Genomic DNA, 18,924 nt, shown 5'->3' on the forward strand with positions numbered 1-18,924 from the left:
TATATATATATATATATATCCATAAATTCGTGAATATTCCAATTTCATGATTAATTAATCAAAGGAAAGCTCCAAAAGGGGGAGGGTAACGTCAAGTCAATACCCTTATTAACGCTATTCCATCGTCATCATCTTCCTATTCATAATCATATATATAGAGAGAGATGAGGAAAATGCATTTGAGAGAGAAGGGTGAAAAGTCATAGAGGCATGGGTGTGATGGGAGGAGAAGAAGGGATTGAGGAAGGTAGAGGGTCAAAAGAGCAAGAACACTTTGTACTTATCCATGGCATAGGTGGTGGAGGTTGGTGCTGGTACAAAATCCGGTGTCTTATGGAGAATTCCGGCTACAAGGTCTCATGCCTAGACCTTAAAGGTGCCGGAATTGATCAATCCGATGTTGATTCCATTCTCTCTTTTGATGATTACAATAAGCCTCTCATGGATTTCATGTCTTCTTTGCCAGACAACGAACAGGTATGTGAAGACGTTATTGTATGAAGATAATATTGTGAATTGTTAAATAGTTTAATATGTTTTACCGAACTATTTAATGATTTGTGAAAGTATACATTTTCGATTATTATTCAAAGTTCAACTAACTTTTCATTCAAAATTTCTTCGACATTTGTTACTTCACAGGTGATACTAGTGGGGCACAGTGCAGGAGGGTTGAGTGTTACTCAAGCATGTCATAAATTTGCTAATAAGATCCGTTTAGCAGTGTATGTGGCAGCAACTATGCTCAAGTTTGGGTTCTTAACCGACCAAAATCTTAAACAAGTGAGTGTTGTTCTGTTTTTTTCTTTCCTCTGCTTCCACACTGTTTGTTTTTCATAACAATTGAACTTATTTTCACTTTTCATGCATTTTTCTTTTTCTTGTTTTTCAAACCTATGACATAATAGTATATGCCATCGAATTGGCAAGAGAATTATTTGGCATCTTTTAATTTAAACAGGGAAAGGAGAATGGTGTAAGATGGTGTAAGATACAGTTATGGAGTATATAAATATTTTAGAAGCTGTAGTGTTAGAAACAAAAATAAAACCCTCTTTAGAGTACACAAATCAAGTACTCCAAAAAATTTTTAATTTTTTAAACACAAATCTAAAGATCGATTTACATATTTTCTATCATTTTAAAAAATACCAAAAATTATAATTTTAAAATATATCACTCATCTCATTTTCATAATTAAAATTTTTAGCCATTATTTGGCTTAGAATCTTCAAGAATTTTTACAGCAAAGATGATGTTGATATGATATACTGTGTTTTTCTTAAAATAATTGGGTTGGTTGGTTGCCAACTTGGTATTGATGATTCTTTCTGACAAATCACAAATGTTTTTCTACCCACTCTCACTCTCACGTTTTTTCTTTGAGAATTTCGCCATATACAAACAAACAAACTTGCAGCTGTTCAGCAACAAGGCAGTTTTTTTAGCACCAAATGGCCTTTTCTTTTGGTACAAAATGTATAATAATTATTGTGGGGGATTTCTTTTCTCTATGTCTTTTACAAGGTTCGTTTTAAATTTTAATAATTTAATCCATTATTACTGAAAAAAGATTTTATATAAGTATTATTTCAATTTTCTTTTAAAAACTTATGTGTTTGTGTAGATAAAAGAAAAACTATAACAATTCAATTAACAAGATACATGAACATATAAAATTTTTTTCAAAAAATATATTCAAATAATATATAACAATATTTTTAAAAGATTTTTTATATTAATAAGAATTTAATTTTGATATGTTGTCCTTATAAAATGATTTTATACATGTATCTAATTATACAATGTCACATAAGAAAATAATTATTTTTTATACTTGTATCAAAATTTAATTATATTAATAAAATATCAAATTTGAATTATTCATTATGTATTATCACACTTCTAAGTGCCTACTTAATTATTTCATATCCAAATACAAATATTCAATCAAAGAAAAAAAATACATTCTCAATACATTCTAATTAGACTTCCCTTCTATTCTTTTTTTTGGGAAACAAGTTTTTTTTTTTTTGACATAATATTCGAATTTTAAATTTAGTCGATATGGGTTAAGGTCTCTCACCGGACCTATTTTTCTGGCTTTAAAAATTAAACAAGTTACAATTTTATATGGTCAACAGAACTGCTATGCATTTTGAAATTTGACCCATGATGCATATGGCCTATTATTGTAGCATATAAAATTTGCTTTTATTTCTCCAAAATGATGGAGAACACTCTAATGTTACGCTAAGCCAATCTATCAAAAGATGTGTACGAACAAAAGCTAATAATCATTATTCACAATCATTATAGCGAGTTCAATCTGTTACTAAATTTATCATCAATAACTGTGTACCAAATTAAACCACCTATAAAATGGCAATCCTTGTGTTAATCATTGTAAAAACCTTTGATGGCCAATGTTATGCTATTTGGAGACATAGCATCGTAAAAAATCTTTGCTTTCTTCTATCCTCTCAAACAAAATTAGTGTTTCCGACAACCCTGTCTCTTCCACACGCCCAGTTTGTCTTTCGGAAGTAGTAAATCATTGAAAAGTCACAAAGGGATTAATTAATAACCATAACTTTTAGTAGCATTATGTTGTAGTGCTAGTAGCAGAGGAGTAGCTGCAGTTATTATTATTATTATTATTATTATTATTATTATTATTATTATTATTATTATTATTATAAGTTGCATGTGAGTCTTGGAAAATATTAAGATATACTCTTTTGGTATTCAAATAAATATTTGTTTCTAGTTTTTCATATAGAAGAATATTAGAAAATTATCAAAATTTATTATTTTTAGTAATAAAATGAAATATGTTATAAAATTATTAAACTAAAAGAATTAGATTAAAGGAATTCAGTTGATGGTTAAGTGAGTTTAAAAATAATAAATTAAAAAAATAAATTACAATAGTAATAAAAATAAGTTTTACTATTTTTATATATTCTCTCAAATATATTAATTTTAAGATATGGGCGAGATAAATGTAAGAAAAATTATAGGAATTAATTTTTAGTTAACCAGTATTATTTAACTTTAGGGTTTAGGCTTATCATTTATAATTTAAGATTTAGCAGTTAAGAGTTTATAAATTAGGTTTTAGTATTTAAGATAAATAAATAAAATAATTTTAAGAAATTAACTGATGTTGGCTCAGAAAAATTAATTTTTGAGTATTACTTTAAGAGAAGTGCTAGGGTCAGGAACTTTTGTGTTTTGTAACCATCAATTGGCCATCAATAATATTTTTAATGATGTGAGATTACATCCAATGGTGGGAGATCACTCACTTTTCTTTTGATAGTTAAGTGTTGGCCACAAAATACAAAAGTTGCATACCCTTAGACTTTTCTTTACTCTAAATATAATAATGTTACATTGATTTAATAAATAGATATTTACTTGTTAAAAAAAAAAAGAAAGAAAATTGGCAACTATTTAAAAAGGTAGGAAGTATTATTGACCATGATTGATAGAAAGTCTTGTGATGAATGCAGGGGGCACCAGATTTATCAGAATTTGGTGATGATGTATACAAGCTAGGATTTGGATTGGGAGCAGATAAGCCTCCAACAAGTGCTTTGGTGAAGAAAGAATATCAACGCAAAATCATATACCAATTGAGCCCTCATGAGGTTAAAAAAGAATTCATTAAATTTGGTTGATGATGAATGAATGTTAATTAATATTGATAATTACAGGATTCAACCCTAGCTGAAATGCTGCTAAGGGCAGGGCCAGTACAAGCATTAACAAGTGCAAGATTCAATAACAATGAGGAAGAAGTGGAGAAGGTGGCGCGCGTGTACATAAGGACAAGGCATGACAATGTGATTAAGGCAGAACAACAGGAAGCCATGATTAAGAGTTGGCCACCTTGCACTGTTTATGAATTGGACAGTGACCATAGCCCTTTCTTCTCCACTCCATTCCTTCTCTTTGGCTTCCTCGTTAAGGCTGCTGCTACCTTTTGACGTTGGATGCAACTAATTAATAATAATAACTATGTATCTATACTTCTTTTCTTCTTAGCTTTCATCTTAATTAGCTTCCATACATGAATAAATGTGCTGTGATTATGAGACATCAAATTCATGTGTAATTCATTAGTTATGATAAATTAACACCTATGGGTACAACAAAAATGTGGATGAATAAGAATGTGATAAGTGAATTATATTATTTAAAAATATATTATATAATATTTTATATTAAAATTTTGATTTAATTATTCTGCTGGTCATTATATTTTTATTAAATTTATAATTAGGTTTTTATATTTTTTTCAATTAAGTCCCTACACTGTTTTTAATTTTGTAATTAGGTCATTTTTATATAAAAAATATTAAAATTAACAGAATATTTCTCTCAAAAAATATGTAGTCAAAAGATCTAATTAGATTTTTAATTGTGGAGACCTTCAATTTGCAGAAAAATTCAGTTAACTCTAATATTTTTTAACACTAAGAATGACATAATTACAAAATTGAAAACAGGATAGAGTTTCAATTGAAAAGGAAAAAAAATTAAAGTATAAAGACCTAATTGCAAATTTACTAAAGTTATAGACCAATAGAGTAATTAAATCTAATTTTTTTTGTCATAAATTATAATTGACTAAAATACAATTTTAATTAATTTTATAAAATAATTAAAATATCCTTTTTAATTTCCTCACCAAACTATGCTTTCTTTTATTCATTTTGCAAAAATATAAAAAGATCTTTTAAATTTAATTTTTAAAAGACAAAAATAATTTTGTAAGATTAGTTTTGTTTGATTCTAATATAAATTAAAATTTTGATTTAAAAAAAGACTAAAATATTTTTTTAATTAATTTTAAAACTAAAATATCCCATTAAGGACTAACTTCTAAAATACTAAAATATCTCTTTAAGGATTAATTTTAAGAAGACTAAAATAAATTTTTTGATTAATTTGTTTACAGATAAAATTTGAATTTGAATTTTAAAAATAATAATAATATTTTTTTTGTTAATTTTAAAAGACTAAAATATGATTTTAGGATTAAAATTATCTAATTGTATACTACAACATGTTTTGATTTTACTTACGGCAAAATCGTTGGAAAAATCCAATCTAATTTAATCGATAGTTCGACTATTGATAAAATTAAATTAATAATACTAATGGGAAAGATGTCAGTAATATTAGCATCGATAAAATAATAAAAAAATCTATTATTTATGGACGAAAAAATTGACGGTTATTTTATTGTTGTCAAAAAGGAATTACATATTTTGTATAAATTATAAATTAAAAGTTTAAATTTAATTGTAAAGATTAAAATAACTTTTTATTAATTTTAAAAAGACAAAAATATTGTTTAGAAATTAATTTTATTATTATTCATCATAATGAATAATTTATGAATCATTGTCCTATGAAATTGATCGATATAAAAAGAATTACGCATATATTTAATCAGCTAAAACTATACCAACAGAGTAATTATTATTGACATTCTATTTATATGATCATTTATTTATAATACATAAAACATTAAATCCTATAATTAAAACAACCCTACGTGTTGATCAATTAAATTGAGAACACGTTAAAATTATTGGCATGCATCCAATTCAATGAATCCACTAACTAGCATTTTGTTGTGTCCAATATAATGTACGTAAATATGCATGTGCAGTGTGAGTGGGTTGAAAACCAAGGTGTTCCATTAGACTGATCTCCATGGCATTTTCCTTTTACCACATGGAGATCAGAAGAAAGCAACAAATAATTGAGGAATTAAATGGCAAAAGTACCTCTATTGCTCTGCTACCTTATGCTATGCAAAAATCATAGTTGACATGATTTAGATAAGGAGTCTTGCTGTCCATCACTAGCTATCCTCATCACTTTTGTTATAATTAATATCCTTCGACCATGGGAAATAAGGAAAGAACATATTCTATATGGGAACTTAGCTATATATGCGAAGCTTGCATAACCATTTTATTCACAATCATACATAACAATTCAGAGGGATAAGTATTCTTTTTATTTTTAAAATTTGGAATTAAAATCAAAATTATTTTTATTTTTTTAATGAAAAATGATTATTAACATTATATTTAATATTAAAATTATTTTTTTAACATAATAATTTTTTAGATTATACAAATATCCTTTTGTCACTATCACTATAGTACTGTCTCTTTTTTTATGGTTATCAGTCACCACCACCAATAATACCATATTTTAAATCTTTTAAATTTAACAACAACAACAAAAATAATAATAATAAATAACTTTTTCAAATTCAATAATAACAACAACATAGAAAAATGAAACAAAGAGAGTTTGACTTCATAAATTATTGAAGTCTAATTTACAATCTTTGAAACCTAACATCAGAAAATTAGGAACCTGAACCAACTTACCTGTGATGGTAGTGATAGTGAACAACTTGATGACAGTGAACGTGGATGATCGCGACACTGTGCAAAAAGTCTACGGCGGCAAGAAAAAACACAGAAGTTATGATAGGGGACAAAGCTAAGGTGCGAGCAGGGAGAGGAGGGGAGGCGCAGGAGGTTTTGCCGAAAAGGCAAGGAGGGTTGCCGATGGTGTGATAAGGGAGAAGGCAGAGAGCCAAGAGGGAGCTGATGGAAAAGATGGAACAAGAAATTACAGTGTGGGTAGCTCCGGCGGTAGAAAACGGTGACTTGGGATAGGTGAAAATGAAGAAAAAAATGAAAAGGAGGATGATAAAGGACAAAGAAAAAAAAAATATGGAGGAGGATGTTTTTCTAAGGGCAAATTACATAAATAAATAAAGTGGAGCTCAAAATTACCCAATGACAATATTTGGTTAATGGTTACATTTTGTTCCTGAACTTACTTTATATAAATCGTTATAAGGGGTAAAGATTTCAAAATTTGTACATAAATTGCTACAGAGGATCACGATTTATGCTTGTATTGAATTGTGAATAAACTGTCCGATGCTAAAAGGGTTTACATGAAAAAAATAAAAAACAAAAAACATAAAAAAATGTCACGGTTTAGGTTTTAGGATTTAGATTTAGGGTATAGTGGTGGTCTATAGCGCACATGATAGAGTAGAGAAATAGTATGGTCTAAACTCATAGAGCTAAGTGGTAGATGGCGGATTCTTATGTTGATAGGGGTGATTTCAATGAAATCTTAGAATTAGAGGATAGGGTGGGATGCAAATCTTTGTTAAAAATAGCAAAGAGGTTAAAGAGTGGGTGAATGCTATAAAATTGATGGATTTAGAACTGAAAGGCAAGAAATATACCTAGTATGGGAGACGATATTGCAGCAAAATAAATAGGATGTTCATTGATGTAGAATGGTTGGAAAGGTTTGATTTTTTGCTACTAAAATGTATTACAATAGCTCTATTGGATCACTATACATTAATGATAGATTTATGAAGAATGGATTGGGATCCAAAACTATTTAGGACATTAGATGCTTGGATAACACATGCTAGCTTCAAAGAGGTTATGAAAAAGGAGGGATTAAATATTTTAGACAAGTTGGGAGTATGAAAAAATTCCAAGATATGGAATAAAGAAATTTTGGTTGCATTGAAAATCAGTTACAGAAATTAGAGTCAGACATATAAAAGATGGATGAAAAGATAAAGACGGAAGAGGTAGATGAATGTCTACTGGCGAGGAGTAGGACTATGAAGATTATGCTAGAAAAATAGTATGTTAGGAAAGAGAAATATTAGAGACAATTGGCTAAGTCAAGGTAGACATCGTAGATGAATCAAAACACAAGATATTTTTATACCATTATTAAGATAAAAAGGAGAGATAACTTGATTGATAATATATATTAATGGAAGAATCATAGAGGGACCAGAGAGGGTGATGAGAGAAAGAAGGGGTTACTTCTCTAGACTTTATTCGAAGGAACATCATTAGAAAATTAGATTTGAAAAATTCTTAGTGGATAAAATTAAGAAGAAAAATGCAAGATGGCAGGAGAAGAAACTAGAAAAAGAAGATATCAAAATTATAGTAAGGGAGTGCGAGCCAACAAGAACACCAGACCTTGACGGATTTAACTTTGAAAGCATTAGAAGCTTATGGGAGGTGATAGGAAATGACTTTTGCGCTATGGTGGAGGAGTTTTTCGATAAAAGAACATTACTAAGAAAGACAAATCTGACATAGGTTGTTTTAGTCCATAAAAACGGGGGAGAGAATGACATAAAGGACTACAGACCGATAAGTATGGCAGACTGTATATATAAAGTAATATCTAAGATTCTTGCTAAGAGGAACAGACGGCTTTTGTGGGAAAAAGGGAGCAGAAAGATATTGGATGGTACCTTAATAGTATCTAAGGAGGTGTATTGTGAAAAAAAAAATAATACTTCTTTATGGTTGGTCAAATTGCATTTTCGTAGATCTATTTAAAGCAATGAGATTTGGAACACTATGGAGATCATGAATGTAGACATCCATGACTATGGCTTCCATGTCGGTCCTAGTCAATGGAACAACCATGAAACTGTTTTTAGATCAATCAAGACATCAAGTCTTTGTCCAACTTATTTATTTAATTTTTAGAAATGTTATTGTTTATCCAGTTGATCGAAATTTGCCTAATTAGGGTTATTGTACTGCAATCAAGTCCATGAAGATATACATGGAATCATGAACTAAATTGAAAACCATATGTAGAATAGTAAAGGAAAAAAATGTATCAAAATTTTAATAAAATAAATTTATTAATACCAGATATAGTTATGTAATTTGTAAATAACGAGTTATGCTCTAAAGTGGTATTTGAGATTGGTCTCGTATACCAAAATCATTTCAGAAATTTTTATTGTAGCAATTACATTCTTGAGATTGACAAAAGTACATTTCATTGGTCTCTAACTCATTTTTCATTAACCACATGCTGATGTGACTTGATTAAGTGGACCATTAGTAATACGTGTTATTTCATGGTTTGGTCACGGATAATGATACAATGACGGATCGATCAGTGATATGTGGCATGCTATCATGGACAGATGTGCCATGTGTCACAATACTATTTGGCCATTGTGCTACATGTCATCCACTACTATTATCATTGTAGATGCACCAAATTAATCCCTAATTTTGTATTAAGTGATTCGTTTTAGTTCTTGAAATTGAATGTTGTATATCAAATTAGTCTCTCCACCAGATTTTTTATTCTTTTTAATTCAAAATTCTTAATATCTTTGGATACACTAATTTTAATTTTATTTTTTCACATGTTTACATACAAGTGCTTTTATAATATGGTTTTAATATTTTACTTTTAATTATACAATTTTTTCTACAATAATTTCATATTTAAAGTATGTTATTTTTAAAAAATTATATGATTGATTGAACACATTTTTTTATTTCCGTTGAAAAATACGCGTCTTTTCAATAAGAAATCAAGAATCAAAATACATCTTTTTACTTTTTGGTTTCTATGAAAGACACAGAAGAGATAGACTATATAGATATAATATAATACTAAAATCTAAGGCATTTTGTGTGTTGCATCAAGAAACACCAAAGACTATTTAGCACTTGTTTTTCACATGTAAAATCGTTTAGAGGTTATAGGACTTGGTCTTGAGTTCTTGTAATTTGAGATGGGTGTGGCCTAACTCTCCAAAGACAGAGTTTAAGTCTTAGGTAGGTATAAGGACTGGAAAGAATATTAGGAAGAATTGGCTAATATTTTTTTTAGCGTAGTCTGGTGTGTCTAAAAGCACAAAAATTAGATAGTGTTTAATAACCATAATATAAATATGAAGAAAGTGGAGGAGGAAGTGAAATTCTTTACCTACCAATGGAGCAGGCATTTAGTGTTGAGGATAAGGTTAGGGAAGACACATGCTCAATGTCATAATGCTGCATGATTGCACATTATCTGTTTTGTGTTTTTTTATCCTTTTGGTATGATCTATTAGTATTTTTTTGTTGGTTGCTTTTTTGTTTGATCACTACAAGAAATTATCGAAATAGCGACCGATTTAGCGACTGATTCTGGTGGTCGCTAAACCCTTGGTCGCTAATTTAAGAATAGCGACCAACTTTGGTCACTAACCGTTAGTGACCGATTTTCAACCAATGCTACCAAACTAGTACCGAACGATATTGGTCGCTAAATCGATCGCTAATAAAATCGGTCGCTAATGGTAACCACTTTTTTTGTCGCTAAATTGGCCACCGTGTAAAATCCGGTTAATTAATGACTAATTAACTTTTAAATTAAAATATATTCTAGGAAATGAAAAATGTGAGTTTTATGGTTTAATATGATAGAGGAAATTAAAACAAGAATTTTGACACCAATTTTAAAAAAATCAGTCCAAGATTAGACCGAACGGGCCAAACCGGACCAATCGGACCCATTTTGGGAGCAAGGGTCCAGTCAAGCCCTCATTTAATGAGAGAGATCTGCTCTCTTCCTCTCCAAAACAAACACACACGCTGAAATTAAAAAGGGAAAGGGGGAGAAACATGAAACCTTTGCTCCTATTCACTTCCAACTTCCATTGATCATAACTTTTGATGTGGAGCTCCGATCGACACACCGTTTGTGGCCACGCAACTGCTGCGTCGAGCTCTACAAAACCTATACAATTATTCTTAAGGTAATCCACGTTTTCTTCTTAGAATTCCCAGTCCTTAGTTTTGAAAATTTTGGGCAAAAATGTTGAAATTTTGAGCTCTTTTGTGTTATAGGATCAAATTAACTGAAGAGAAGGCTTGTTCTTGCCTCCTTGGTTCTTGGGTAAGGTAAGAGATCTCAAATCCTAGCAAAATTCTGAATTTGAGGTATTGGGTATTGAGTTATTGTGTTTTGGTGTGATATTGTGGCTTAGACTTTATATATATGTGTATTGGAGCTTAATTAGTGGTTTTGGAAAGCTTGAAAAAGATCTTTGTGCTTGGAAACCTAATTTTGGGAGCTTTGGGACATTGGAAGTTGAGGAAAAAGTGAAAATTGAAGTGTTCAGGGTGGAACGGGAATCGGCCAAGGTATGGTTTCGATTTTCTGTATCTAAAATGTAATGTGGTTATGAAAACGTAGGCTAGTGACCCTAGGATAGGATTTTGGAATATTGATGTGGTTGTTGAATGAATTGGATTGAATTGAATATATAAAGATTGGTTGAATGATTATGAGTGGTGATGATTGTTGGCAAAGCATGTGGAGTTATATGTGATATGAACTGATATGTTTAATTGATGATAAGGTTGAAGCTCTTGCTGATGAGCATGTTTTGGAGTGTGATATTGATATGTATATATATATGGTGATTGATGAAATTAAATGTTTGTTTGGAAATTGAGATAGGGAAGGATGATCATGAATTGAACTATTAAATTGAGATTTGATAAATATGGAAGAATTGGTGTATTGGTGATTGAATGAGATTTGGAAATGACTGATATTGGAAGGGTGAGTTTTGATTTGGTTTTAAATGAGAATTGGAAGTGTATGTTTTAAAAATTGGGGAGTTATGAGTTTTGGTAAAAATGGAATTTTGATGAACTTTAACAGAACATATCTTGAGTTATTATTTTCAGAATTTGATGATTTTTATATAAAAATAAAGATAATTTCATAAGCTTTAAAATGGTTTAAATTTGGTAGAAATCTAAATTTTGCAGAAGGAGATATGATCGTTGGAAGTTTGGGCCAAAAATCTGAATTCTGCAAATTCTGCAGAATTTGTGATTTTTGGTTTGTGTGCGCACGCACATCCCGTGGAACTTTGAACCTGTGCGCACGCACAACCTTGTGCATATGCACAGGCGGGGGCAGGGCTACTGATGGGAGCTCTAGCACGCCCTGTGTGCACACCTCACCAACGAAGGTTTGTAATCTGTGCGTACGCACAGCCTTGTGCGCACGCACACGGTGGGAATGCCAACCTGTTGATGGCGCTAGCTCACCTTGTGCGCGCACTCAATAATGAAAATTTTACTTTCTGTGCATACGCACAAGCCTGTGTACACGCACACTTTCTGAAAACATTTCTGGACGTGCGCACGCACACCCCTGTGCGTACGCATGCGACCCTGTTCTTTTCTAAAGTTTTTGTTTTCAAGTCTTTCACATTTCCAACAGGCTTGTAGCCTTCCGAGATGTTGTTTCATGCTTATAAACCCCTAATTTCATCCTTTAAATCTTAAATCAAAGTAAAATGCCTAGTTATTGAGAGGAAGCTAGGGAAGGAGGTAACTTGTGGATGAAGAAAGAGAATATTGTGATAAGTTATGGTTAATAATGATGATATGAGTTTGTGGAGGAGGGTAGTGGAGTGCGGTGTATGATATTGGCCGAATGGCTGAGTATGAGACGAGCCGAAGGGCTATGCGTGATGATGATTTATGATTGATTATGAATTATGATTTTAAGCCGGGTGGCTGAGATGAATGTTAATGTATGGCTGAGAATGAATGCATATATGCTGAATTGAATTATTGATATTATGATTGTTTGCACTCCACCTATCTGAGATACGAGTTTTCCTGGGTGAAAGCAGTTGCTAGGTACCACGTGCTCCCGGTGGAGACTCGATACTCTGCTGACCCTATGTCGTAAGTGTGGCCGGATACTGTGAAAGTTCCGGATGAGCTCGCCCCCGTGAACATACACCAGTGAGAGTGTTATATGTGAAATTATGATTTATATTGTGAATAACTCGAGTTGGGGATGCACGACAGAGGGGCAGTCCAATGGTTAGCTACCAGGACTTGTTGGGTTGGCTTTATAACCGACAGATGAGACTCATCAGCCACTAGGATAGGCGTGCATCATATGCATCATATGTGATATGTTTGGAATGCCTAATTGATTGCATCATTACTTGCTAATTGCTTAACTGTTATATTTGCTTCCTACTTGTGCATTTCCTTGGATGAACTAATTGTGTTTGCATATCAAGTTACTGTTGGCGGTTGGGAGGTTTGCAGGATTTGGAAAGGGGACATTTAGTTAGACTGAAGATCTTTAAGTTAGTCACCTAATTTCATTCTCATGGTTTAGTTATATTTATATGCTTTGGTTATAAATTTGGAAGTTCTAGAATTATCTTCGACTTTTCCAGGACATTACATGTTAGATATTTGGACACTGTTACTATGTTGAAAACTTCCGATTCTCACCCATGCGAATTTTGTGGTTTTCAGATGCAGGACGTGAGGCTCCTCGCTGAGGCATGCTGGAGACTTCTATTTTGACGAAGATCCTTAGCTCTCAGCATTGTATTTGGGTTTTATAGACTTGTTTAGATACTTATATTCGCCACTGTATATATATATATATATTGTATTAATTCCTCTTAGAGGTTATTTTGGAGAAACAGGTTTTGTATCTTGTGTTTTGGGCTTCATTTTGGGTAGTTTTCTTATGTATGTATATATACTCCTATGCTCGCGCCGGTTATCTTCGCAAACCAAGTCTAGAGTCTTGATATCTGTATTTTGGTACTCTTTTGTATATCTCTTCGTGTTAGCTTAGCCTTTATTTGTTTCCTTCATGTTATCGATCGGTGTGTTGCGCTTTTCGATTTAACCATCTTCGATTGACCCCTTTTTCTTTAAAGACTCCTAGTTATAAACCTTTCTCATACTACTATATGTACTAAATTTATTTCCAGAGATCGTAATGACTTGCCATCCCTGTTTTATGACTTAAGCATAAGTCTCTGTGTGGTTACACGCTGAGAGAATTGGTCGCTAAATAGCGATCAACTTTTCGGTAGCTAAATCAGTCGCTGATAAAATTGGTTGCTAATGTCTGATATGAAAATCTAAAAAAATTGGTAGCTAAATCGTTAACTATTATTGATTTCCTAATTATATATTTTTACTAATTTCACATATACCACTATTAAAACTTGATTTTTATAAATAATTATATTTCAACAAAATACAAAAAATTAAACATAGATAAATTTTTTAAATAAATACAAAAAATATTCACAATATCTTATATCGAAATATAAAAATTAAAAGAGACAAAATTCATAAATACATCAAATTTATAATTTACAATCCAAATGTATATTGATAGCTTTATAGCCAATGGCCACAAATGTATACAAAAAAGCAAACAAAGAAAAAAAATTCATTTACATAAAGTAGAAAAAATTCCATTTAATTTTCAGCAACCTGAATAAACTTCATCATGCCATATGGAGTTTCATTACTAAGACCAACATATCTAATCTGCAAAGAAGTTCAATACATTTTATTAGTCATGATTCAGTAATTATTTATTGAAAGATCTTGTACTACATCGACAATACCAATTACCTTCCCAGTTTTGACAGCTTTTTCGAGAGCTTCAAGTTGTTCACCTATACCAATTGAAGGATATTGATGAATTGGTTCATACTCAGTTTCTCCAAACATTGGAACATACCTACAATGTCAATGCATTAATTGAAGAATTATGATATATCAGTCAAGCCAAAATACGTAAGCTAACATAAACATACAAACCGATCAAGCCAATGAATTTGATCAAGATCAATATAATCCATTTGTATGCATAACAAACTGCATAAATCAAATCAAAATTTTGTTAGAATATAGTCCCAGACACAGGATCATGAGATGCAATCCCTTTCAAATAGAATGTAATACAACATCAACTTTACAATAATTACTATTTATTCAGTTAAGGAATTCCATTGGAAGATAAACAACTATTCTTATTGTACCTACAAATTTCAGTGTCTAGACCAAACGAAACTGTGAATTTAGAAAGAGAGCAATCAACCTATTATCAATGACTTCAATAATATTGCTGGCATCTAAACATTTTAGACAGCCTCTAATCCATGTCATCTGCCCAGATGGTCCAGCAACTTGTACAAAATTAAAGGCAGACATTATAAACAACAATGATAAGATAATTTAAAAAATAGCATAAACTCTAGTTTTTGCTGCTAAATACAAGTTTGTCAAACAATCGAGCTGCGTCCTCAACACCTACTCCATTCATTAGATTATTCAACTTGCTACTTCACAAACCCCCAAGCAGAATTGAACATTATCTGCTTCACAAACCCCCCAGCAGAAATCTTATTTTTGCAAGCCTATATATCACATAGGGATTTATTTTAATATGGTTACATTTCATGTCATTTGCCAAGAAATCTATATAGAAAATTAATATGACTACATTGCAAAACAATAATACTATCTTGTGTCAATTTACAAATGTAACTTGTTAACCTTCACATATATGGTTTATAAAGATTGCTACAAAAAGTACTTTTAAAGTTGGGTTTCAAAATTCCAGCATCCCCATCCTTCAAAAAAGAATGCATATAATATAAGTTGAAACTACCAAAACAGGATAATTGAGATTCAATCTTGAGATCAAGCATTATCTTAAGGTAATTAGAACTACCAAAGCAGGATGATTGAGATTCAATCTTGAGGTCAAGCATTTTTTTAAGGTAACTTTCTTTAGGTAGGATTCATATATTATCATATACAACATCTATCTCAATCAAATCTAATGAATAACTTTGATGCATATGCAAACACATAAAACTCATGCTTACTTTTCGAAAAATCATCATCAGCATCCTCATTGTCCTCCTCTTCATCATCGTCAAAGTCTTCATCTTCACTATCATCAATATTCTTTTGAGCAAAATTTGAGAAGAAAACAAATGAGATCCAATTAAAAAAACTTCGTTTCTAATTCTTATGCAATCAAAATAAGCACAAAATGCATGATACCTCATGTTTAATTGAGCCTTTAAATTTTCATATATTTTAAATAAAAAAGTCTATAGCACCAAAACCTTATCAAAAACAGGGACTTCATCATCTTCGTCCGACTCTTCAGCATCAGCATTCACGTCAAGTGGGATGATATCTCATGAGAACAATAATATTATCTTTCATGGTTGATGGTACTTTCACAAAAGTTCTCATGAGAATATGATTAAATACCTACAGACCAAATTTTTTGAAGTCCAGATTCATAAAGGGAACTGGTAGTAAGACTTGTTTATAGAGAAATTATATTTTTAATACCTAAAAGTGGAATGTTTTTAGACATCAAACTTAATTCAATAGTTATAAATAAGTTTGTGCTAAAGGAGATGACCACATAAAAATCCAAGAACAAGACAATAGATATCAATAAGGAGTATAAAAAGGATTAGGTGTTTAAGAAATAAATATGCATAGCAAAGCTGCTAATCATATATATTAAAGAATAAATATTATTGGTAATATAATATATGGTTAATACTTCAGACATAACTTTTTTGTTGCAAAATTAAATAGAAGCATGAGAATCCTACCAGCAGCTAAATTTTTCTTCAAGAAACGTTCCACCACTTCTTCATTCTGAGTCAGAGTCAAGCTATTCAAGAAATTTTCCTACTTGAATGGTTTGAGTTTCAACTGATTTCTGCTGCAAGAATTTTCAACTGTAATACTTCTAAAATTAGCATATACAGAATCATCCTCATCATAACATAAAAAATACACGTTTTCATCAAACCAACCTAACAAACTTGTCTTGCTGAGTTCTCATCTCTACAGCCTAATTCAAAGACGATGCAGATCAAGATAAAAAATTCACCGAATAATTCCTTCAAGCACCATAGAAATGACACTTAGATTATTCTACCAAAATAAGGCACAAGAAAACCTATGAGCAAATATCTTTGAAACTCTAAAACTAGTTACAGAGAAGAAGAAACTATAACTGTAACTATAACTCAAATTAAAATTAAGACATAACTGTAACTCAAATTAAAATTAGGGAACATTGCAAATCTATACAAAATTTACCAAAAAATAGATTAATTAAAATTCAAAAAACATCGCAAACCGTAAGAGTTCATAAAAAAATTTACCGGCTGTGTTGGAATGATGCAGAGGGAGGAATGCGGAGCTCAGAGTGACCACCAGTAGTGAGAATATCTCCAAGCGATGATCATTCTGTTTGGAACTAATGTTGGTGGGAGAACATCGCTAAACCCCTAATCAAAGGGGAAAAACCAAACCTAACAGCATGGATCAGAATCGGCGATTAGGAGGTTACCTGCTTGGAGATGATGAAGACGACGCTGAGACTACAAAAGAAGACGGTGAGAAGACCTCAGGAGATGGTGCCGAAACCAAAGAAGATGACGCCGATGGGACCTCAGGAGACGGCGGCGAGACGCTCGCAGAAGACGTTGGCGAAGAAGACTACAACAGTGCTTAGAGACTGATTTGTTAGGGTTAGTGAGAAGATGAGAATGGTTGGGTGAGTTAGGGGTTAGTGAGGGTAATTTAGATAATATCTTTTTTTTTAAATTTAGCGACCGTTTTTGTCACTGATTAGTTTATAAAATTAATTTAAAAAGTAGTAATCGATTTAGTGACTACAACTTTAGCGACTGAATTAGCAACCAACTACGTTATTCTATTTACCTATAGATCGATTGCAAAATCGGTCGCTAAATTAAAAAATAGTAACCGATTTTGTGACCAAGAGTTTCAAGGACATTTTTTCTTTTGTTTTAGTTGCTAATTTTGTCGCTAAATTAAAAAATAGCGATCAATTTTAGGGACCATTTATATTCTAGTTGTATAAAACTAGTCGGTTGGTAATTCAGTGGCTTTTTGTGACTGATTATGTTAGTCACTAAAATCGGTCGCTAAATTAACAATTAGCAACCGATTTAGTGACCAGTAATTTAGCGACTGAATTAGCAATCGAACAGTTATTTAGCCTATTTCACTATCATTTGCAAAATCAGTCACTAAAATAAAAAATTTCGACCGCTTTTGTGACCAACAGTTCCAAAGATATTATTTTCGTTTTGGTTGCTAAATCGGTCGCTAAATAAAAAATACCGACCGATTTTAGTGACCAATTATATTTTAGTTGTATTTGAAACTTATCGGTCGCTAATTCAGTTGCTATTAGAGACCGAACTTATTGGTCGCTAAAATTGGTTGCTAAATCTAATTTAGCGACCAATATTGATTTGGTCTTAAAAATTTTGTGTCGGTCGCTAAATTAATCTCTATTAATAACCAATTTTTTTGTCGCTAAAATCGATTATTATTCCGATACTTTTTTGTAGTGGAAATCTTGTGTTGCTTTCTTATTCTCTCGATTTTTTTCTTTTAACATGTTTGGCATGAGTGATTTCAAAGTCTAAAAAAATTGTCACGGTTTATCCACATTTATTATTCCATTCTATGTAGCTTCAAGAACTGAACGATAGATAGACGTGAATTATAATTATTTCCAACATCATAACACCACATAAAAATAATAATAATAACTATATTTTTTTCTTCGAATTTTTTGAATAATAATCAACCTCCTTTTTTATTACAACCTTATATAGATGATCATATGGATACCTAGTTGACTTTAACTATGTATTTTTGTTAGATTTATATTTTAAATATATGGTAAATAATATAATCTAAAGCGGATTCAAAATATTAATCTTTTCTGTCAAGTAACGCAAGCTCAATATCTAGTTTTTATGGTGGGCCAATGGACTAGTCTAATTAGCTTTTTTAATTAATTAAAACTAATATAAAAAATTTATAATTAAAAAATTAAATATAAATAACATGATTGTATACCAAGGTTCTGAAAGCCGAATCGGTCATCGAACTACTCTAGCTACTGGTTTATTGGTTTATAGGTTCAATCGGTTCGACCGTAATTGAACCGAAAAAACCGTTTTATAATAAAATAAAAAAAATATAAATACATTCTGCGGAAAAATACCATCCAAGGTTCCTGTTCATGCATCTAAAATGGACATCACCAAATAGAGCCATATAAATCAATGGCACCAAACATCCAAAGAAGTTGTCTCTTGTCAAAATTTCATTTCATATTACAAGTTTACAA

General features: G+C 31.2%; 2 protein-coding genes across 2 annotated transcripts; one reads left to right on the top strand and one right to left on the bottom strand.

The window, feature by feature from the left end:
- Window positions 1-134: 134 nt before the first annotated feature.
- LOC107470114 (methylesterase 17) lies at window positions 135-4,249 on the top strand. The gene is given in 5 exon segments (XM_016089494.3): window positions 135-477; window positions 643-783; window positions 3,519-3,656; window positions 3,723-3,986; window positions 3,988-4,249. Coding segments are annotated over 5 exon segments (834 nt in total). The 5' UTR covers window positions 135-210; the 3' UTR covers window positions 4,012-4,249.
- Window positions 4,250-14,177: 9,928 nt separating this feature from the next.
- LOC107470115 (uncharacterized) lies at window positions 14,178-14,918 on the bottom strand. Its single transcript, XM_016089495.3, has 4 exons — window positions 14,806-14,918; window positions 14,526-14,582; window positions 14,337-14,445; window positions 14,178-14,249 (listed from the first exon to the last, which is right to left on the bottom strand). The coding sequence occupies exons 1-4, from the start codon at window positions 14,916-14,918 to the stop codon at window positions 14,178-14,180; spliced, it is 351 nt and encodes a 116-aa protein (XP_015944981.3).
- Between the last annotated feature and the right edge of the window lie 4,006 nt (window positions 14,919-18,924).

Source organism: Arachis duranensis, chromosome 10 (assembly GCF_000817695.3).
Source record: "Arachis duranensis cultivar V14167 chromosome 10, aradu.V14167.gnm2.J7QH, whole genome shotgun sequence".
NCBI lineage: Eukaryota > Viridiplantae > Streptophyta > Magnoliopsida > Fabales > Fabaceae > Arachis > Arachis duranensis.